Here is a 24774-nt window from a genome sequence, read left to right as displayed (position 1 = left end):
GGTTTACCCCCCAACATGTCTCTTATCACTTTGTGAGTGTGAGTGCACAGCCTTGGTCTTTTGAATAGCTGTGAGTGTGTGTTTGAATGTCAGCGTGCACGTGCACATATCTCTAGTCTGATTATAGTAGTCACACATGCTGAGAATCCATGACGAGTTGTCGTTTCTCTTTAAAATGTTCTGAAGTATCAGTGGACCTGAGATAGGCTGAGTATGCTGCTGGCTAGGGCTGTATATGTGATGTGTCAGATTATACAGGCCACGTGTCATTCACCCCATTGTGAGTGTGTATGAGTGAGCACTTTAAGTGCTGTGTCTAACGTTAAAGGATACACCGAGTTCTGCTAACTGCCCTCCATTGCCGTGGAGCCAGAGTTCCACCTGTCCACCTCTCGTCTCGCTGACTGACGGATGTTTTGCCCCTTATACGGAAGAGGGGGAGCGTTCTGTCCCGTTTACCCATGTCTCTCATTTGCAGTGACTGCCCACCTTTCGTAATCTGTAGCTCGCTTGTACAGCTGATGTCAACAACCGGACCGGCGTTGAAAGAAAAAGAGAGAGAGTTAAACAGGCTGCTAAAACAAAGTTAAGGAGTTTAAAAAAGAAAAAGCAACTGTTGTTTAGAGGCTTGCTTGGTGTGAATGTAGTTGCCATGGAGAACTTCTTGCGGGATAAGGACCTCTGGATTGTAGGAAGTGTGTGTTTGGTTGCATCCATCCTATGGAGACGATTTTGGAATTTATTTACATACAAGAGGAAAAGAGACACTTCACCAGAAAGTTCATCTATTGACATTCAGGTAAAACTCATGAATATATCCAAAACTGAAATTAAAAAATTATGTTTTGTGCTAATTCACTCTCTATTTCTATTAAATTCTATTTAATTGTATTTAAATGAAAATGTGATTTGCATTGTTAAGCAATGTTCCAGTAGCCTATATAAAGCACTGTTTTTTCTGCTTTTACTGTATATATCTATAAATATAAATATAAATATATTTGATATATATATATTGGCCTAAGTGGTTCCTGACTGTATTATGACGTCTGTAAAGAAAATAAAACATAAAATTTAGAACAAAATTTTAATTAATTTTCCAACTAATGGTCTGTTAAGCATTATATAATGCAGTAGTGTTGTGGAATGTTGTTCTGTTGTGTAGTGTTGCGGTATGAATGAACATTATTATGAATGTAGGTCTAATTAATTGAGTATAACAGAGAAAATATAGTTTTGCTAATACTGATTAGAATGCACAGGTGATTTAAAAATTTAAATAGTGATACATCCAAGTGCAGAATATTCACTTACTGTTATATATAAATCTTTATTTTTTAACAGCTATGACATAAGTGAATAAGCTAGACTAACTGACAACAAGTGATGTGACATAACACAACTAGCACATGGTCTGAACTTAAGAATCACCAATAGATATATTACTACACTTGACCTGTGTTTTACAGTATAGCTGCACTTAATAAATCATTTAATAAACAACTGAGTAATCACAATTATGATAGCAATATTTTGAAACAATGAAATGACCAAACTGCAATATCTAGTTAAAAGTAAATCGAAGAAGAGAGTACATGTATAAGGAGTAAAGTTGAACTGTTATACACTGTCTTCCTTTTCTCGTGTTTGTTTTTGACACCGTTGTAATTTCAATTATCTGCCCTCCTACCCACGTGGCATTTGGAACAACGTGTGTCTAAACCACAAACATTAGTGTTGCTTAGTGCATGAGGTAATTATAACTGTGACTTATTATTGTAGTCATGCTAGTTGATTGCTTTTTACATTTTGTGAAAAAAAAATGGGAGTGAAAATATTCACATTTCTACCCATCATGCTCTTTGAAAATCTATCTCAGTGGTTCTCAACTCTGGCCCTCGAGATCCACTTTCCTGCAGAGTTTACTTCCAGCTGTGATTAAACTCATCTACCTGCAACTTTCTAGGGCTGTGTTTAAGTCCACTTTTTTATGCCCTTCCCTCGCTAACTTCCCTTCGCCTCGTTCACTCGGATGTACGTTATTGCTTATGTTGCACGAGTGTCCACGACTGCCGGAACCCTTCCAATGAGTTTAAATGGAACAAACTAAGCCCTTGATCACTTGTGGGTAAATTACAGTTTTTTTTCAACTGCTTACACACATATTCAAAACTCTGCCTCTTTTCAAAACTTTACACACAAATCCAAGAATTGCACACACAAAATGCAAAAAGCCTCTCAAAAATCTCTTGCAAAATGAAGCACTGCATTCAAAATATCACAAACACATCTCGAAAGCAAACATTTGTCTTACGTTGCAAACACCTTTGCCATAATATCCTATTTTTGGATATATCATATATACACGATTATTCAAGCTCTTCTTTCATGAGCTCATATGTACATTTCTGTACAAGATTGAAAGTAATTGGCAGAGAGATGTTTAAAAATTAATAGTAAACACGAAAGCAAGATTGAAACCAAACTATTTATTTTTTAACTGTAATCATTTGTGGTTGTGAATACAGTATTACACAGTACAAAAGAAAAGAAATACATCAACCATGTGTAGTTGGACAGAAACAATGGTTGCATTTGAAAAAGGAAATCAAGATACTTCCTGTTAGATTTTTGTGTGTTACATAGAGAATTTTGTGTTGTGTTTTGCAAAAAGTGTTTTATGAGTAGAAGGCTGAGAATTAGTGTATGGTTTTGCAGATTTGGTGTGTGGTTCTGGTGTTTGAGTGTCAGGTTTCAGAAATTGTGTGACAAGTATGGATTTTGTGTGTAAGCAGTTGAAAAAAACTGTAAGTGTGAGCACTGCGAGTTGCTGTTGTGACGTCACAATTGTGTTGCATTGTGGTCTAAAGATCTGCCTGAAGTGTACATATGAGTAGACTCGCTCCCTCAGTCAAAATTGAGGGGTCGAGGGGTCTGTCCTAATAAAATTCCCACTTGGCGAAGTTGAACACACTTCAGAATGGCGGTGGGGATGTTTAAAGGCCTCACATTGAAGTTCTTTTTCATTCTTCGCTTAGAGGTAAAAAGTTCAAAATAGCGCTCACTTTGCTGAGAGCGGCATTCAGATGAATATGTAAATATGTGCTGCGCGCTTTCCACTCAATAACAAAATAAACACACAACAAAATTGAGAAAACAGCAAGCATTTTTTTAATAAAGCATAAGAAAAGCATCTGATAATAGCAACATGGATGTTTGCACGGGCTCTGCAATTCGGCACTTTAGTTAGCTTGTAAGTAAACATATCCACATTTATTTATATAGCACTTTATACAATAGATTACTTAAAATCAAGCAGCTTACCATATTAAACATGAAAAACAGTGTCTTGTTTCATCAGAAGTACAACTTCATTTTCTATTATAAAGCAGCTCCAGTGTGTTCATGTTTTCACTCGCGGACGTCTGACCTCAACAGACTGAACAGTAGAAATTAACCGAAAAAGATTTCCACATGAAAGAAGGCGGGGAGCGTCCATGCACACCTATCTATTACGTAATTGCCACAGACCAATGGTAGTACGAAGGTGTTTACCAGTCGTAGCATACTTTTCTGGAAAGCTGTTTCGAACTCCCAAAATGGCCTGATTTTGTTCGGAATGACGTCACATCAGTTCGTTCTTCGATTTCACTTAAAGTTGCCAAAATGATCCCCGTTCACATGGATCTGTGAAAACGACTAAAAATGCTGTATCATGCATGCCAGGCCAGTAGTTGGCTGTCACTTTTGATTTCACTTTGTAAAGAAACACTATACGCCCCTATAGACTGAACATGTAATACGCATGTGCATGGCATCACAGTTTTCACAAATTCGCGTTTTTGTAATTTAGTCAGAATTGCGAGTTTATATCTCACATTTCTGGCTTAATAACACGCAATTGCGAGTTTAAATCTCACAATTCTGAGAAAATAAGTCAGAATTGGGATTTTTTTTTTTTTTTTTTTTAATCTTTACCACACTGATCTGGCCTTTCAAATGAGTTCACTCACACAAGTGCATTTTAAGAATCAAAGATTTGCCACAAAAAAGTAAAAAATAAATAAAGTAAAACTAGGCATTGACGTGTTAGGAAAAGGCATAAATAAATAAATAAATGAATGAATGAATGAATGATACTCCTGAAACAACCTGTCCCTTGCTTTAGATCAGCGTGTGCTAATGTGAAAATTCTGGCTTAACTCAAGTCTTCTTGTCTTCGAGTCTGATTTAGAGGTGTCTGAGGAGGGAGGGAGTTTCATATTGACAGCTCTGCATTATGAAAGACTGCAAACTTGTTAGTTGAGTGTCAGGTAGCACCATGTGGACATATTGCGAGATGTGTCTGGCATCTTGCTTTCAAAAAATATTTAGACCTAAATTTAAGGTTTGTGTATTTGAATTGCATATAAAATTTACGTCTATTTGGATTAGACAATTTTATTGTATGATCTTTTGAAAGCAGATATTTTACCTGTTTTATTTATGTATGACTGACAAATATGCATCACGTTATGTTTATTAGTTTATGTTTAAACTGTGTAATCCAAAAATTTTTAAATGCAATTATATGCAATTCAAATACATAAATCTTAAATTTAGGCCAAAATATTTTTAAAGACCTATAAATAAATACCTAAAGTTTTTTAATCTTTCTTTGTTTTGCTCTCTGTGATTCAGCACATTAGCATGAACTGTATTCATTTGACACCCTGATCAAAGAGCATTCATGTACTCTGGCAAAAACATGTACTTTCTTGAACATCAGTTTTAGATTTTATTTTTTATGTTAGGCCTACTAAATCAGGTTTCAGGCTGCCTCTCAGTTTTTGCTTAATCCTTCAAACCTACATATACAGTGGGTACGGAAAGTATTCAGACCCCCTTACATTTTTCACTGCAGCCATTTGCTAAAATCATTTAAGTTCATTTTTTTTCCTCATTAATGTACACACAGCACCCCATATTGACAGAAAAACACAGAATTGTTGACATTTTTGCAGATTAAAAAAGAAAAACTGAAATATCACATGGTCCTAAGTATTCAGACTCTTTGCTGTGACACTCATATATTTAACTCAGGTGCTGTCCATTTCTTCTGATCATCCTTGAGATGGTTCTACACCTTCATTTGAGTCCATTTGAGTGTTTGATTATACTGATTGGACTTGATTAGGAAAGCCACACACCTGTCTATATAAGACCTTACAGCTCACAGTGCATGTCAGAGCAAATGAGAATCATGAGGTTAAAGGAACTGCCTGAAGAGCTCAGAGACAGAATTGTGGCAAGGCACAGATCTGGCCAAGGTTACAAAAAAATTTCTGCTGCACTTAAGGTTCCTAAGAGCACAGTGGCCTCCATAATCCTTAAATGGAAGACGTTTGGGACGACCAGAACCCTTCCTAGAGCTGGCCGTCCGGCCAAACTGAGCTATCGGGGGAGAAGAGCCTTGGTGAGAGAGGTAAAGAAGAACCCAAAGATCACTGTGGCTGAGCTCCAGAGATGCAGTCGGCAGATGGGAGAAAGTTGTAGAAAGTCAACCATCACTGCAGCCCTCCACCAGTCGGGGCTTTATGGCAGAGTGGCCCGACGGAAGCCTCTCCTCAGTGCAAGACGCATGAAAAAACACCTGAAGGACTCCAAGATGGTGAGAAATAAGATTCTCTGGTCTGATGAGACCAAGATAGAACTTTTTGGCCTTAATTCTAAGCGGTATGTGTGGAGAAAACCAGGCACTGCTCATCACCTGTCCAATACAGTCCCAACAGTGAAGCATGGTGGTGGCAGCATCATGCTGTGGGGGTGTTTTTCAGCTGCAGGGACAGGACGACTGGTTGCAATCGAGGGAAAGATGAATGCGGCCAAGTACAGGGATATCCTGGACGAAAACCTTCTCCAGAGTGCTCAGGACCTCAGACTGGGCTGAAGGTTTACCTTCCAACAAGACAATGACCCTAAGCACACAGCTAAAATAACAAAGGAGTGGCTTCACAACAACTCCGTGACTGTTCTTGAATGGCCCAGCCAGAGCCCTGACTTAAACCCAATTGAGCATCTCTGGAGAGACCTGAAAATGGCTGTCCACCAACGTTTACCATCCAACCTGACAGAACTGGAGAGGATCTGCAAGGAGGAATGGCAGAGGATCCCCAAATCCAGGTGTGAAAAACTTGTTGCATCTTTCCCAAAAAGACTCATGGCTGTATTAGATCAAAAGGGTGCTTCTACTAAATACTGAGCAAAGGGTCTGAATACTTAGGACCATGTGATATTTCAGTTTTTCTTTTTTTAAAAATCTGCAAAAATGTCAACAATTCTGTGTTTTTCTGTCAGTATGGGGTGCTGTGTGTACATTAATGAGGAAAAAAAATGAACTTAAATGATTTTAGCAAATGGCTGCAATATAACAAAGAGTGAAAAATTTAAGGGGGTCTGAATACTTTCCGTACCCACTGTAGTTCTGTACACATTTAAAACATTCTGTAAATGTTGTGTTACATTCTATTGAGACAGAAAAGAATCAAGATTATCACTGTTGAACCCTTGAACCCTTGACTAATATAAAATAAGATTTGTTGTTAAATTAAATTTGTAGCACTGTGCAGTATGGTCTTGAAGTCTATGAATTAAGTTTATTAGCACTTTTAAAATGTTATTGCATTAATAGCATAAAAATTTAAATGAAAATTTAAATGTAATGTTCTATTTATTAAAACCAAGTATAAATTTCATCAAGTTAGTGTTCTTATGCATTTTTACATTTACTCCAAAATAATAACTAAAGGCAGTAACAATTTAAACAATATATTATTAAACTAATATTCAGCTTTTCTTTTTAATAGTCAGTTTATTTTCAGCAGTCATCAAGCTTGTACACACTGGTCACTCACTCACAGATGTACCTTTAATTTCACCATGCTGATTGCTCACTAAAAACCCCCACAGTCTTGATGTTTTCAGGCCATTTCGAGTTTGATTTTGACATGAAATAAAGTTGTGATATCTAAGTGACAGTTGTTTACTTACTTTTTAATTAGTATTCCCATTAAAGCCATCACTGTCTTCATTCAGGCCGATTCGACGAGAACGCACACGAAAACAAGAGGCGGGATTTATTGCACGAACCAATCATGTCCAATCATGACCGATTAAATCCATTCATAGCGCGATGGAGGCACTGCCTCCTCTCACGTGATTTTCCCCCATTCATTCTCAATTACCCCCCACTAAACCCACCGCACGCTTAGGGGTCTCTGCTTTGTTTCTATGAGCTAAAGGGGGGCAGAGAGATGCGGACTCCCTGCTGTAACTTTACCTGCAGGTGTCGCTGTTTGACAGTGTTTCTTTAGAAAAACAAGTGACTTTTACACTTTTTAAATGTCAAATTTTGTAACATTTGCGTTGTTTTATTTTTATAATATCGATTATTTTCTCATCCAGTTTTTTTGAGGAGGCACTGTCTCAAACGCCCCTGGTGTGAACGTGCCTTAAACCTCGGTATAACTATTGCCAATTGACAAATAAGTGAATATATGATCACTAAAAACATAATAAAACTTTAATATTTAAAGCTGAAGTCCGTAAGTTTTGCCTCTTTGTTGCCATCTCTGTTTGAAACCTGCAATTGCAGTTGTTTGCAGAATTATCATCTTTACATGGGTTGTGCTTCGGCACGACTCCTCAGCACGGATGAATCTAATGTTTTGAGGTCTCACCGCATCGGTGTGGATTCTGTACTTAGTAATCACAGATTCTACGACTTGGAAGTATGACCAAAATAAGAATTTTCACTGGAAAATGTCATCTAAACAAGTAAGTAACATGTCTGCCGCTTTTGTTCTGAACAAACAGGAAAAAATGCATTACAATAAATCGCGCTGCCAATGGTGATTCAATCTAACAATCGCTCGGATCATGTCAAACTCTGCAAATTATTATTATTGTTATACTTTGCTCTCATATTGTTAATTTTAACAACATCAACATTGCGTGATTATGTGTATTTAGTGTGTTTTAGCATTACCTGTAGATTTCAATTTCTGTAGCCACTCTGCAGTCTGAAGTCTTTTGCTTTTGACTACGGGTAAATCTCTAGTTGTCACTGATGATTATCATTTGGACCTTTCTGTATTACAATCCACCATCAAAATGATAAGTTTAATTATTGCAGCTGCTGTGAGAAAAAGCTATAAATGATCTGCCACCTGCAGCATCCTCACATTCGATATAGCCTACTAGCCAGGACTCCTTCTTTATGTAAACAGACGTGACGTAATGACGCAAAGACGAACGCCGGCAAACTCATATTTCTGCGGAAACCTACCACTGCCACTCAAATTAGAACACATTATTACAAGCTCACCGTTGTGAATCGGGCTAAGGTAAGGAGATAGTTTTGAACACTGGCTGGTTATGTACTTGCTCAAAAATTGATTTTGGATCATTTTTAACCAACAAAAGTTACGGACTGCAGCTTTAAGCAGATTTGTCTAAAAATAAGGTCTATATGTAGGCCTAAAGTAGGCCTATATGTAAGGATATTTAGATATTTAGATGCAGTGCATTCTCAATATTATAATCCTATTTTGTGGCAGAAATTATGAAAATTAGTCATGAAATGGTGTCAGGAGGGGCTGTTGAATTCTCTGTTAAAGACATAGATCCTCCAAAAATGAAAATTCTGTCATCATTTACTCACCCTCAAGTTGTTCCAAACCTGTATGAATTTCTTTCTTCTGCTGAACTCAAAAGAAGATATTTTGAAGAATATGGCTAACCAAACAGTTGATGGACCCCATTGACTTCCATATGGGGGGAAAAGTACTATGGAAGTCAATAGGGCCCATCAACTCTTTGATTATTGGCATTCTTCAAAATATCTTCTTTTGAGTTCAGCAGGAGAAAGAAATTCATACAGGTTTGGAACAACTGGAGGGTGAGTAAATGATGACAAAATTTTCATTTTTGGTTGAACTATCCCTTTAACGCATGTGGACCAGCTGTTGTCGCACCTGAAGTGAGTTCATCAGTGTTTCCCTGGGACTCCCTCACGTCAACGTGCGCACACTCAGGCAGTGCCAACCACATATACTGAGAGAACAGGAGGAGGGGGGGAACTACTCAGTGACCTTCCCTGGATGGCAAGTTTGAAGGGAAAGGGAGGGAGGAGAGAGAGGATGGAATCCATCAGGGGATGGGGGGCATTTTGTTACCTCCCACCCTGAAATAGCCTCCTGCGCATGCTCTTTCTATATATGCTGCATACATTGACAATGAGACACAGTAACTCACACTTGTGGATACTACATGCGCACACAAATCTGTTTTAAACTTCTCTGATTACAGTTAAGGAGTGCAGTGTTGGTGTACAGTTACTGGTGCACCTGTACATTTGTTCTCTCACACACTCGCAAAGGCACATTCTCTGGCCGGTGCACACATTTCCACATGCTTGTGCCAACATGACACATCTAACACATTTATAAGGGGATTAGTTTTGAGGCATTAAAGAGGTGATTGACACTCAGTCTCTTCAGGTAGTTAAAGAGGTATTCAGCAGCAGTCTGACTTTATGGGCTGTCATCAACTTCAGACTGTTTCTTCTAGTGCAGGCTTGTCTCACAAGGACAGAAAAACACTGCGCTGATATTAAGTTACATTTTTTAAAACCGTGAATTGACATTTCATATGCATCCTTAATGTTTCTATTAGGTTCCAACAAAGTAGATTTCTGGTGTACAGTATGTTATATATACTCTGCCACCTTGTGGTGGATCAGATCAACTGTCAAGAATTTTGACATTTATACATTTAAAATCAATAAGAAATGTCATTGAATCAAATGTTTATTTATTTATTTTACAGTTTACTATCAAAAATGTGCTTTTTGCTAATAATCTTAGCATTAAATCTGAAGGAGTTTGTAGTATTTTGTTTTGTTTTTAACATACACTTGAGTTGGATTATAATTTAAAAAATAACCGTTTATTTCTGTATATGTGATAAGATCTGATGTGTTTTTCTGATGTCTTTACACCATTTTTTTTGTATAGCACTGAAGTTATGTGACAACTGCTGTGACTGTCAGAGAGTTTATACAATCAGTCTGCAGCTGCTGAAGTACAAATTATGTCTCTGTGTGTGTCCTCTGTTTGTCATTCTACACATATTCTACACGCAATATAATCCCCGACTCTATGCCCATCTTGTGATCATCTCTTCATGGCCGTCATATCATATTCCCCCATTATGTAACATGCAATGCCATTACATTCTATTCCATCTTGTTAACTTTCTATGTTTGTTTATCAGCCTCTTTCCAAGACATGAAGGAAACATAAGTGCTACAATTGGTCAAAAAAGTTTGGAATAATTAAGATTTTTTATTATGTTTGAAAGAAGTCTCTTATAATCTCACCAAGGCTGCATTTATTTGATCAAATTTTTTTTTTTTTTTTTTTATTATTTTAATACATTTTAAAAATGTTATATATTCCTGTGATGGGAAAGCTGAATTTTCAGCATCATTACTCCAGTCTTCAGTGTCACATGATCCTTCAGAAATCATTCTGATATATTGATTTGATGCTCAAGAAACATTTCTAATTATTATCAATGTTGAACATCACGGTTTAAACAAAAAATTGCAGCAAGAACATTGATAATAAGAACCACTGAGCACCAAATCAGCATTTTAGAATGATTTCTGAAGGATCATGTGACACTGAAGACTGGAGTAATGGCTGCCAAAAATCCAGCTTTGCCATCACAGGAATAAATTACATTTTAAAGGGTTAGTTCACCCAAAAATGAAAATGATGTCATTTATTACTCACCCTCATGTCGTTCCACACCTGTAAGACCTTCGTTCATCTTCGGAACACAAATTAAGATATTTTTGATAAAATCCGATGGCTCACCAGCAATAACACTCCCTTTTTCAATGCGCAGAAAGCTACTAAAGACATATTTAAAACAATTCATGTGACTACAGTGGTTTAACCTTAATATTATAAAGCGATGAGAATACTTTTTGTGCGCCAAAAAAAAAAAAAAAACTTAGTGACTTTATTCAACAATATCTAGTGATGGCTGATTTCAAAACACTGAAGCTTCAAAGCTTTATGAATCATTTTTTTCAAATCAGTGGTTCGGAGTGCATATCAAACTGCCAGAGTCACATGAACTATTGAAGTTTCAAAGCACTTATGATGTAACAAAGCCTAGTTTACTGAAATCATGTGATTTTGCTGCTCTGAATCACAGATTCGAAACAAAAGATTCGTAAAACTTCAAAGCTTCGTGAAGCATCGTTTTGAAATCGCTCATCACTAGATATTGTTGAATAAAATCGCTATTTTGTTATTTTGGCACACAAAAAGTATTCTCATCGCTTCATAATATTAAGGTTAAACCACTGTAGTCACATCAACTGTTTTAAATACGTTTTTAGTAGCTTTCTGGGCATTGAAAAAGGGAGTGCTATTGCTGGCAATGCAGATCTCATTGAGCCATCGGATTTCATCAAAAGATCTTCATTTGTGTTCCGAAGATGAACGAAGGTCTTACAGGTGTGGAACGATATGAGGGTGAGTAATTAATGACATCATTTTCATTTTTGGGTGAACTAAGCCTTTAAATATATAAAAATGAAAAACAGTTATTTTAAATTGTAATAGCATTTCACAATATTAGCCTACTGTTTTTACTGTATTTATAATCAAAGAAATGCAGCCTTAGTGAACATATACTTCTTTCAAAAACATTAAAATATCATAATTATTCCAAACCTTTGACTTTGATATTTGTGGAAAAGCTTTCGTTCCTTTAGAGTGCCAGTGGTTAAAGGTCATGAGTGAGTGACAGTCTCTCTGTCCTCACCAAATGAACCCATGTGTTTTATGCATCTCTACTGCAAAATGTGATTTATTCCGATATAAACATTCATCATTTCGTTTCCATATGAGGCTAGATGGTTTTGTAATCAAATCACAAATACACACAGTCTGGAACACAAACACACCCCAACACACAAAGGAATGTGAGCACTTAGTCTCTTTTTATAAGCTCTTGTTGTCAGAATGGTGGAGCTCACTTCACATTATCAAGTTCCCATTCCAAAGGTGCCACCAATCCTCCTGAGATTACTGAATGTTCAGCGGCTATTAATACATCAGCCAATCAGAAAACAAACCATTACTGCTCCAAGCAATCAAGTGCTCACTTTTAATGAGGTGGCCTATCACATACAGTATGATGCATAACGATCCAGTCTAAAATAAGATTATTGTATTATATGTTATTGGTCCCCCCGCTTAGCTGTTTTGATAATATATACAAGCTATCGGGTTTCAGTGTAGCGTGTGAAAAGGCTGTTTAGCGGGACTATATCTATCTGTGTATGGTAAAAGTATACTGTAGCACCTGTTTGTGTGTGTTTGAGGATTGCCTCTGCTTACTGTCATTCTCTTTACTTGTGTGAGTCTTGGAATTTAGCTGATTCTTTATTAAATTCGTATTCCTAAAAGAATGGATGTTAGACGTCAGATTCTTTTATATTGCATACAGGAAGGTGTTGTGAAAAGGTTAGCAACTATAGGCTAGTTCACTGCTGAAAGGATGAAAGATTAGGAAGATTGCGGAAAAGGTCTTGCATATGTTATGTGAGCTGGAGGGGTGGTGGAATGATTTTAAAGGAAAACTCCTGTTTAAATACAAGTTAAAGGGTTAGTTCACCCAAAAATGAAAATTCTGTCATTGGCTGCGTTTACACTGGCACAAAAAATCAGATTTTTTGCTCACATCTGACACAGATCGGAATTAGTTGCACACGTGTAAACACAAAAATCTGCACGAGATCCGATTTTTTTCGGATCTGAGCCACTTTTAAATCAGATACATATCCGATCTCTGGACATGCGACCTACGTCTAAACACGCATATCCGATTCCCCTTGGAAATCCAATCCACCACACGGTGAGGGCGACGCATTTGCTCTCTAAAAGGTAGCTTTTATGTTGTATTATGAAGCAGACGTTCCTGTATGCACTTGCACTAAAAATTTGCAGCTTTATTATTGAGGTGGGAACTTTATAGGCTATGTCTAGGCCTATATCTTTTCCTAGAAAGAAACTGCGCGCGCGCTGCGGACACACACACACACATTCAGCAGCTGAATTTCAACCTCTGCCCGGTTAAATCAAAAGAGCCCACCCCTGTTTTTTTTTTTTTTTTTTTTTTTTAATAAACCAAAAGCTTAACTGGGTAGGCTACTCTCTCTCTCTCGTGGACCGCTCTCTCCCTCAATCGCCTTCTCATTATCATTCATATTCGAATTCATTCAAATATATGTAATCTTACCTGTTATTTTATTTTACTTCAGCATTATAGATCTAACGACTGTAGATAAAATAACAAATGCAAATTACCTTTATTTTCCAGTCTATATCCGTTCAGTCAGATTTTGCGCTGCAAAACATCCATGACACTGACAGCTGTTAACTTATCCCTTCTGGCAGGTAATCATGGCCACCCGACATGAAATATATAAATAATTATAATAGCATGGCCATTCAAAACCCAAGGGTCTACAATGTGCATGTAAAAATATCAATGACAATCATTTTGGGGCAGGAAGTAATGTAAACACAGATATCGGATACCAGTCACGTCTAAAGTGAATGTAAACACACTGGCCAAAAAATCAGATACGGTCAAAAGATTGGATCTGTGCATTAAGACTTGCAGTGTAAATGCAGTCATTAATTACTCACCCTCATGTCGTTCCACACCTGTAAGACCTTCGTTCATCTTCGGAACACAAATTAAGATATTTTTGATAAAATCTGATGGCTCAGTGAGGCCTCCATTGACGGCAAGTTAATTAACACTTTCAAATGCCCAGAAAGGTACTAAAGACGTATTTAAAACAGTTCATTACAACCACTACAGTGGTTCAACCTTAATGTTATGAAGCAACGAGAATACTTTGTGTGCACCAAAAAAACAAAATAATGACTTTATTCAACAATATCTAGTGATTTCAAAACACTGCTTCATGAAGCTTCAAAGCTTTATGGATCTTTTGCTTTAAATCAGTGGTTCAGAGCACGTATCAAATGATCTCAAACTGCCAAAGTCACATGATTTCAGTAAATGAGGCTTTGTTACATCACAAGTGTTTTGAAATTTCAATAGTTCACATGACTTTGGCAATGCTCCGAAGTTTTTAGTACCTTTCTGGGTGTTTGAAAGTCTAAATTAAATTGCTGTCAATGGAGGCCTCACTGAGCCATTGGATTTTATCAAATATATCTTAATTTGTGTTCCGAAGATGAACAAAGGTCTTACAGGTGTGGAACGACATGAGGGTGAGTAATTAATGACAGAATTTTAATTTTTGGGTGAACTAACCTTTTAAGCTTTATTACCACATGAAGATCGTACAGTTTCAACTCACTCCTCAGACTGTATTTTTTCCATGAACTTCCACAGCTTTTCCATGGATCTATGGGATTTTAAAATGTGAAGAATAATTTATAGCCAATGAAGTATTTTGAGCTGAACGTAACTATAGAAATATTTATATTCATTGTAGAAATTTCCATAACTTTTACACAACTTTCCCAGTTGTTGATGATTTTTAAATGAAGGCTAAAAACTTGATAAATATTACACTTACATGGAGTAATTGCTTGTCTATTCAATATTTTGAGCTGAACATAACTTGAAAATAGATCTAGAGTAAGTAATACATAATAACATGAATATTCACTAGAAATTGATGTCATGATTATAGTAAATTATAACTTTTTACTGGAAATTAAATCACAGTTTTTCACAAATCATTCCCTGATATTTCCAGTTTGACTAAGAACAAACATTGTGGCAAACATTTCTGTGAATTTCTGTGAACAAATTTTCTTTCCTTTTAAAAGACTGGCTGTAAGGTAATATGCACATTCTTATCCGTGATGTTATTAGCATTTTTCTCCGTTCAAATTCAATATTCTTATAGAGCTTCTCAGAACAATGAGATAGTGGAACCACATTGAAAATAGACCTCTGAGCCATTGCAGTGTCTCAACAGCTATTCTGTCTCAGTTCTTCAGTAGACTCGGGCGTGCGCACCTGCTCTTGTTCAATCAAACACTTTCTCTTGGCTCGTTGTGTTCCGGACATTGGGTTACGGACATAACATACGGACACAGACCCTTTATCTGAGGTGTTGATTGTCAGTCAATCAGGGGAAATCTACTGGTTTAACAGTCACTACATTTAAAAGTTCTGTCAGTGGTGTTGATACGTCACTCTTTGAGTCCATCAAGCTCTATTCTCGCACCCACTCTGGTTTCAGTGTCTTCACACCTGGCTCTAGGATTCACACTCTAATCATACACAGAAGCCCCTCCTCTAGATGATAACAGTGACATTACACTGACCACTTGCACACCGACCAATAGGAAGAAGCATGATGGCTTCTATAAAAAGCATTGGTTTTGAAGCTAGAGACACCAGACAGATGGATAACAAGAGAGAATGAGAAGGGGAGCTAATGATCTGTAGGTTTCAAAAGCATTGTCAAGTAGACGTGAAAACAAGTACTTCTGTTTGTTTTAACCCGTTGTGTTAACGTGTTTCATTATGAGCTCTAATCTTGTGAAGTCTCTTGCTCGGGTTTATGACCCCAAACCACTTCATGCTCAGAAACGATGCGGAAGAGCCACAGCGAGAAAAGCTTCGCTTTCTACCTCAAACAAACGTCTATCTTCACCACTTTCTGATCAGCCTTCATCAAAACCCTCCTCATCTTCTGCTCTTGTACATATTGAAGGACAAGTCAATGATCTGAGTGGTAAGATGGACAAAGTCCTCGCCTTGCAGGAAGCGTCTCTAAGAAGACTGGATGCCATCGGTCAAGATCAAGGAACAGCTACAGGTGGACGAAGTGTTGAGCAGATGTTGTGTGACGTGCGTGTTGTCATAGAAACTGTTCGAGAGAAGGAAGAACAACAGGATCAGCGACTTGATTCTTTAGAGCGACTAGTCAGCGGCATTCAACAGGTTATCAGTTTCATTGCTGAAGTGTTGAAACACTCGAGATTGGCCGACCTCTTGAAAAACACACACTCAAAATCCAGCAGCAGGGTGAGTTTAAATGTTTTATGCACCAATTTAGTGTTTAAAATGTTTAAAAGCACTTATTTAGATTCCTGAAGTACAGATGAAAGCACTCATAAACTAGTAAAAGAATTAATATTTTATACACACTTAACCTGTTAACTGTCACTGGCCCACAGGTGGGCCCACAGCCATTACATATTTAAAACAGTAATATCCTATACTAAACCTAAACTAATCTTTTTCAAAATAAATTACAGAGGAGCAGTAATTTATCAATTTGCAACAAGCATATTTTCATACTCATAAGGCATGTTCAGACCTTTATTTTGAAATAGCAATGAACATTAAAAATCATTAAAGATTGGTTGAAACATGTTTGTTTTCATGCCAAGAGTTCAAAAGATAACATCCGTTCAATTTTTTGAGAAAAAGGTCTGAAAATGTTTTTAATTAAAAAAAACAAAAAAAAAAAACATTTATGATTGTGGCGGTGATCTATAACCCACATACATGTTGTTTTTATGCTTATTAGAGGCTGAATTCATATCAAATTCTGCCAAACTTCCCATACTACTTCTATGTAGGATGTCTACTTCATAAATTGTATGAAAATAATGGAAATATATGGTTCAGATCACTCAAACCATATATGGAAATGGAGGTGCCCTTATATGGTCAGTAATGGAGCTTGGCTGTCATCTAGTGAAAAAGTGTGGTACTGCGCCCAAACAAAATCTTACTGAAAGCTCATTTTTTGAGATATCAACCTGAAATTTGGAACACAACTTGTTCAGATTTTTGGCTTTGATTTCCTTGCAGTTTTAGAGTAAAACTTTTTGTCTGTTTCACTTACATAAGTTATTTCACTTCTACAATAATCTGCAAAATTTCATCTTTAAAACAAGACCAGCCTTATGTCTATATTCCAAAGTGTTCTTGAATTACAACCATTTAAGTTTGGATAGTGAATTTTCATGTCTATAAAAAAAAAGTGGGGGTGACAGTTAACAGATTAACCTTAAAATGCTTTGGCAATACTATTCTACTAAGGCTTTTCACATTTGAAATAGTTAACCCTGGGTCATTCTAAACCCCAGGTAAACTGAATCCTGGGTTATCTTGCATCACGTTTCACACTGCTCATAATTTACCCGGGGTTAACAATTACTCATGGGTATTAATAAACTGACGTTTCACATAGTACTTTCCTAAACGCTGGGTTAACGTTCTTATTCGCAAAAGCGGTGCTAACCCTGCTCCGGAGTAAACCCGGATAAAAAGCGGCGCTAACCCTGCTCCGGAGTAAACCCGGATAAAAAGCGGTGCTAACTCTGCCCCGGAGTAAACCCGGGTAAAAAGCGATGCTAACACCGCTTCTAAATTACAAGTGTTCCCTTACCTGGGGTTAAAAGCGGTGTTTAGAATGACGATGTGTGAAAGGCCTTTAATTTTCCTGCCAATAAAGTTTAACTATATCGAAAAGTAAAATTGAATAAGCCAAACTAACAAAAATACAATTTTTCAATATACAAACACGAATTGGTTAGTAAAGTTTGCGAAGCAGCTGCCCATATGAGTGGATTAAAAAGTGGACTAAAGTGGACAACTACAACATAAGAAATATTTGTATGCCTTTTTTCACTGTATGTTTACCTTAAGAATTTTACACATTTACTTTTTATGTTGTGTGAAGTTTGTCATCTTTTATGTGAAATAAATGTTAAAAAAGGTTGGATGCATATATACATTAAATGTTCTTTTTTCTGTATTTTCCAAATGAGTTTGTTTTGTGTCTAACTGCATTTCCAACAGGGGATTTTCTAGAACATGAGTTACCAGGTTCATTGTCCTTGTCATTGGCTTGAGCCATTTTTAAAACAGATTGACTGATGACATGATGAGTGATTCTCAGTTTCAGCTCAAGGACACTCACAGCAGATGATTGTGTGTGATCAGAAATATCGGGTTCATTGCACGTTAGCAGCTCAGAGCATTTGAATGAAAATACGTCACTGAATAGCTTGAAAGCAGGTGCTTTTATTTAAAGGGGTGTTTAAATGCTATTTACAATGGTTGGACTCTGTATTATTATCAATTTAACATTGTGGTTCAAAATAGCACAGGTGATTTTTCAGAATATCTATGACACCTCACTTGTGACCATAGACTTAAACTTATGTAAATACTCTTTCTCTCCTGTTGTTTCTTTCTCTCTCTAGTTTAGAGAAAAGGATGGGAAGGAGAAATCTAAAGTGTACTCAAAGGGGTTAAAAACCCTGAAGAAAAAGAAACCACTTGATGCATCAGGTGAGAAAAAACACACAGTGGGATTCAAAAGCCAGAAATCATATTGACAATCTAGGATTTAAAATCAAATTTAAATCTGGAAGTAAACTTAAAGTTTTAGAATTTTTTTTTTTTTATTTGAAACAAAGAAGCGTTTGACATAAAAATGAAGAAATGTTTAAGATTCTGTGCTATTTTGGGTCACTATTTTCTTCCATTATTTTCATCTTTGTATGTACTACTTCTCCCCCCCTTTCCAGACTTAGTCCAGGCTAGTTTTGAAGAAGTGCAAAAGCTCAATCAACAGAACAGTCAGCTTTCTCAATGCACAACAGAGACAGCAGCCGGCACAGCTGCGCATCTGGATCTTATTGAAGAGGAGCAAAAAGAAGAGAGCTATAAGGAAAGAAAGGATGACAAACAACAGGCTGCAGTGGAAGACGAGGCCAGAGAGCAGGAAATTGATGCTGAATTACTGCAGATAAAAGAAGAGGATAAAAAGGAGGAAGAGGAGAGTTCAAAGAAAGAGGAGGCGATTTGGTTATCAGAGGAGAGCCAGCTAGCTGCTCCAAATTCATCTGGCCAGACTGATGAAAGCATTACAGTCACACCAGACAGGTTCATCCATATATATATATATATATATATATATATATATATATATAAGTTTTTTATATTTTGTTCAGCAAATGACTTTTAGATAAAGAGCAGAAGTATTAAACCCTGCAAAATTATAATATTATAATATATTGTAATATTTGAATATTACAAAACAAATAATTTGCTTAAATAAAATTATGTTGATTGAATGTAAATAGATAAACAACCATTCAGAAGTTTGGGGTCGTTAAAATTTGTTCATGTTTTTGAAAAAAGTCTCTTATGCTTGGCAAGGCTGCATTTATTTGATCAAAAAATTTACAGTAAAACAGAAATATTGTGAAATGTTATTACAATTTTTACAGTTTGCTACTTTAATATATTGTAAAATGTATTCATTTGATGGCAAGCTGAATTTTCAGCATCATTACTCCAGTCTTCAGTGTCACATGATCCTTCAGAAATCATTCTAATAGGCTGATTTGCTGCTCAAGAAACATTTCTTATTATTATCAATTTTGAAAACTGCTAAATATTTTTCAGGATTCTTTGATGAGCATAAAGTTTAAAAAAAAAACAGCATTTATTTGAAATAAAAATCTTTTGTAACTTTATAAATGTCTTTACTATCATGTTTGATCAATTTAACATGTCCTTGCTGATTAAAAAAAAAATTTATTTCAAAAATCTTATTGACCCCAAACTTTTAAAGCATAGTGTCAATAAATAAAAAATACAAATATGTCAAAATATACATATTCCATTTAAAATTTTAAAACTTCAATACAAACTAAAAAAAGATGTATTATATATTTGACACCTCTCTCTTTTAATTTATATATATATATATATTATTCATATAGCTCTGAGGAGAATCCGGAAATAACTTTCAGCACTAAGAGGCATGTTGCTGACGAGACGCTGACAGATGACCTTAAAAAAAGCCGAGTGGAGGAGGCGTCAGAGGAAGAGGATAAGGAATTAAAGGAGGAAGAGGAGGCAGGACTTGAAGCTGCAGAGGTGGGACCAGAGAGACCAGATGAGGGGACAGAAGATGAGAGGAAAGATGCAGAGTCAGTAATTGACGAATATGTCATTGGTAAGAAATTTGGTGTAGGTCTGAGAATAATGTAAATAGATTTCCCTTTTGTAGTTACATATTCTAAACTTTTCCACAGATTCTTCCCCTCCCCCACCTGCACCATTTGAGCACCGTCTAGTGACACCCAAAACCCACCAGATTACCAGCTACTACACTATCAATAAAGAGGAAGTTCTCGGAGGGTGAGTTACAGATATTAATATTACATCATATTATGTTAGGTTTGTTAGCATTGTTAGGAATTTTTAAAGCAGGATGCCTGTGATATTAAACCCATGGCATAAGATTCCTAAGAATTTTAAGAGCTTACAGGACACACGATACACAAGGGCATGAAAGTGACAGACAGATGTGTGTGTGTGTGGGAAGGAAAAACGTTAAGAGAGTGAGACGTGCAACATATTTTTAGATCTTAGTGAAAGTGAATAGCTAGAGACAAGAGATTAAAGTGAATTTCCTCTGCGGTCTTACAAAGAATGTGGGAATTTACACATATTAAATGGATTGGGTTTGTGAATTAAATCGGTGTTTTTTTTTTTTTTAATTGTTATTATTGTCTTGATTGTAATAGAGGACGCTTTGGCATGGTGCACAAATGTGTAGAGAAAACTTCTGGCCTCATATTAGCAGCCAAGATCATCAAAGCCAGGAGTCAGAAAGAGAAGGTAAATGCCTGTGTCCATTTTAAGATATCAGTACTGTGACTTCAAGGAAGTGGTTCTCGAAATTTTCAGTTAAAGGATTAGTTCACTTCCGAATTAAAATTTCCTGATAATTTACTCACCCCCATGTAATCCAAGATGTTTATATCTGTCTTTCTTTAGTCAAAAAGAAATTAAGGTTTTTAAAGAAAACATTCCAGGATTTTTCTCCATATAGTGGACTTCAATGCTACCAACGGGTTGAAGATCCAAATTGCAGTATAAAAATAGCTTTAAAGGTCTCTACACGATCCCAGCCGAGGAATAAGGGTCTTATCTAGCGAAACGATCAGTCAATTTATTTTATATTATATACTTTTTAAATGCACAAATGCTCGTCTTGCACTGCTCTGCGATGCGCAACGCATTACATAATCATGTTGGAAAGGTCACGCGTGATGTAGACGGAAGTTTACAAACAGCCTTTACAAAAAGGTAAAACAACGATGTTGAACAATTTTGAAGTTGGAGGAGAAAATGAGATGTAGTTGTTCCCTCTACTGCAGTACTTCTGCCTACGTCACGTGTGACCTTTACAACGTGATTAGGTAATGCGTGGCGCATTGCAGAGCAGTGCAAGATGAGCATTTGTGGTTAAAAAGTATATACATTTTTAATTTTTTAGAAAATGACCAATCATTTCGCTAGATAAGACCCTTATTCCTCATCTGGGATCGTGTAGAGCCCTTTGAAGATGCATTTAAACTGCAATTTGGACCTTCAACCCGATGTACCCCACTGAAGTCCACTATATGGAGAAAAATCCTGGAATGTTTTCCTCATAAGCCATAATTTCTTTTCGACTGAGGAAAGAAAGACATAAACATCTTGGATGACATGGGGGTGAGTAAATTATCAGGAAATTTTAATTCTGAAGTGAACTAATCCTTTTAAGTTTTAGTTTTTATCAGCCAATCAACTTATGGACCACTTGGTGACCCACAACTGTGTCATTGTAGTGCAGAGTCAGTAATTTATGTACTATCATAGTATTTATTGACATTTATGAGTATTTAGTAATAAATATAAATATTTTTATTTTGTTATTTCAGCTGTATTTCAATTAACAGAAATTATTTTAATAGTTTTAGATTTAGTTAACAACACTGGTCCACAAACAGTGAGAACCGCTGCTACCATTATAATTGTATAGTAATTATTTTACACACACTTGTGTTGTCAGGAGGTAGTAAAGTGTGAGATTGAAGTGATGAACCAGTTGAATCATGCCAATCTGATCCAGCTCTACGCCGCCTTTGAATCTCGACATGAAATCATTCTAGTGATGGAGTAGTAAGTTACAAACACAGACACAGACAGCCTCTCTCACTAAATCTCATTCATGCTTTCTTTCTCCTAGCATATTTAGAAATCACTTCAGAATGTGCTGCTAACATGTATTGTGCGCCCCCTAGTGTTGATGGTGGAGAGCTGTTTGACCGGATCATAGATGAGAACTATAAGCTGACCGAGTTGGACACGGTGCTGTTCATCAGGCAGATCAGTGAAGGGCTTCAGTATATGCACAAGATGTATATATTACACCTTGACCTAAAGGTACCAAACACATTATTTTAAATAATATGTAATTGAAACAGCTGCATAAGAAGAACAAGAAGTCTGAATACATTTTTACTGTGTCAATAGCCTGAAAACATTCTCTGTGTCAGTCGAGAAACAAACAAGGTCAAGATAATCGACTTTGGGCTTGCAAGGAGGTTAGTATTTGTATCTGTGTCTGTGTTTACAGTTACTTTCTTTCTGCCCATCTTCATGAATCTACTGTTTTTCTCACATTGATTTGTTCTTCATCTTCCTTTCAGATATAAACCCAGGGAAAAGTTGAGGGTGAACTTTGGTACGCCTGAGTTCCTGGCTCCTGAGGTCATCAACTATGAATTTGTCTCATTCCCAACCGATATGTGGAGTTTAGGTGTCATCACTTATATGCTGTGAGTCTGCAAACATCAATGAACAATCATAATTATACAAAAAGAGGGAGTTTTGTGAAAACAACGTACTTATGTTTGTGTTTCTAGGCTCAGTGGCTTGTCTCCGTTCCTGGGTGAGGATGATAATGAGACACTAAATAACATCCTGGCATGTCAGTGGAGTTTTGAAGAGGCAGAGTTTGCCGACATCTCTGAGGAGGCCAAAGACTTCATCACACGCCTGCTTGTGAAGAGCAAAAGGTTTGTGTCCCCAGAAATGGGCTAAATCTGACAAAAAATAGCTTTTTTTAATTCTAAAAAGTTATCAGTATGTTTGTGTTTTGATGCACATTTCTTTTTTTGCACAGTTGGAGAATGAGTGCATCCCAGTCCCTGAAACACCCATGGCTTTCAGACCGAGCGCTTCACTTCCGTCTTCACCATAAGGTTAATAACAGCGTTTGTGGCTAAATTAGTGCATTAGTGAATTAATGTAAATGAAGGTAATTAATGAGTGTGTTTCCCTCACAGAAAAACAAGTGTCACTCTTCACATGCCCCTCCTCCAGAGGGCTAAACCGGTAAGAGATGCACACAGACGCTCACAGGCCTAGTCCACAACGCAAAAACACAATGTCAAGAGCATGCCAAACCAACAGGTGGTGATATAGCCCTAACCGTAAAGCCATGTTGGCCAATCAGAAGCCTGGAAAAAAGATTATTACTGGTTCCAGTTCCGACGTCACAAGCCAAAATCTCTGGTTTCACCATCTACACAACAAGACTGTAACCTGAGTTTCTAAAAATCTTCACCCTGGCAGGAGTTTTCAATAATGTTCGGTTTCAGTGACCAGATACTGCATTTGCGTGTGGATGATCGGCCAAACCACATAGAAAATCCATGCATAGGGTTAGGAAAAAAAGATCTGTTGCTACTTCCTTTTCATTGTGTCTTTAACAATTACCCAATAACAATAAATGATAAAACTCAATTGACTGCACTTTGTATGTCATTGACTGTCTCAAATGATTAACTTCACTTGTGGATAACATTACTTTTAATGTTTTCTGCAGAAGTGATCATTGGCTCTCCTGGTGCCGTGGTGACAAACTGGACCAATACTGTTGTACCTGAACAACTACACATCTGTTTAATATTACAGTCACATACCGTACTGTACAATGTCTGTTACCTGTTTACCTCAAGCTAAAACATCATACAACACATTAAAAATACTGCTCCTCCTCCTTTTAACTGTCTTTTGGCTGTTGTCTTATAAAAAAAAAAAAGATACTACAGACAGTTAATACTACAGTGATTTTGTCTGGCATGTGCACTTTATAAAAGGCCAGGATTGGAGGAAGTATGTTTATGGCTAAGAGTGCAAAAGAGAAATCATCATTCATACTCTATACGCACAAATGTATTGAGTCTTATCATGGTAATATTCTGTACGTCACTGGTTTATGGTAACATATCATTCACATGATATTTGTGAAGGCATTAGAATTTGGTTTTGACTGAAATTCACACTGGGACTACTGTACTGTATTTTACACTTGAAAGTCTAGAACACTTAATGTCAAAATCCTGCAAATGATCTATGGTTTTTGAATGTTATGTCTTTTCTGCTTTTCTGCCTTTTAGGAGGTCTAAGTGACAGAGTTTGGAGTTTGTCTGTGTGCATGTACCTACTGTTATCTGATACAAATAGCCATGCCCCAAATACACCTCTCACTTACCACATTTTATTATATAATGTCATTTAGAGGGTTTCCTCTAGGGCAAATGTTGTACAAAAATAATTGTTCAGATTTTTTTGTCTTTTGGTGACGTTTTTAAGCTTGAAATTTGAGACTGGGACACTAGACTGTCTGTTTTAGGCAAAATAATGTCTTGTTCACTCCCTCTCTTTGTAGAAAACATCTCACCTTCCATGAAGGCAAATGAAAAAAAAAACAGAACACTACCTACAGATGTATTGTATGTTTTGTGTGGTTCTATATATAAAGATAATGTTTTGCTTTGA

General features: G+C 36.7%; 1 protein-coding gene across 3 annotated transcripts; it reads left to right on the top strand.

Annotated features, from left to right (window-relative positions):
* Positions 1 to 395: 395 nt before the first annotated feature.
* Positions 396 to 24774, top strand: mylk4b (myosin light chain kinase family, member 4b). Of its 3 annotated transcripts, none has more exons than XM_051876314.1 (14): positions 396 to 799; positions 18345 to 18432; positions 18672 to 19029; positions 19875 to 20110; positions 20190 to 20295; positions 20685 to 20778; positions 21998 to 22107; positions 22230 to 22371; positions 22462 to 22532; positions 22638 to 22766; positions 22854 to 23006; positions 23114 to 23192; positions 23277 to 23325; positions 23819 to 24774. In XM_051876314.1, exons 1-13 carry the CDS (start codon positions 653 to 655, stop codon positions 23319 to 23321), a joined length of 1758 nt encoding a protein of 585 aa, XP_051732274.1. In that variant the 5' UTR covers positions 396 to 652; the 3' UTR covers positions 23322 to 23325; positions 23819 to 24774. The 3 variants fall into 3 exon arrangements, with proteins under 3 accessions (XP_051732274.1, XP_051732275.1, XP_051732273.1); XM_051876315.1 differs by lacking the exon at positions 396 to 799 and adding an exon at positions 14220 to 14372; XM_051876313.1 differs by lacking the exon at positions 396 to 799 and adding an exon at positions 15511 to 16149.

Source organism: Ctenopharyngodon idella, chromosome 20, assembly GCF_019924925.1.
Source record: "Ctenopharyngodon idella isolate HZGC_01 chromosome 20, HZGC01, whole genome shotgun sequence".
NCBI classification, from domain to species: Eukaryota; Metazoa; Chordata; class Actinopteri; order Cypriniformes; family Xenocyprididae; genus Ctenopharyngodon; species Ctenopharyngodon idella.
The sequence above is the reverse complement of the archived record's forward strand: the minus strand, read 5'-3'. Positions and strand labels throughout refer to the sequence as shown.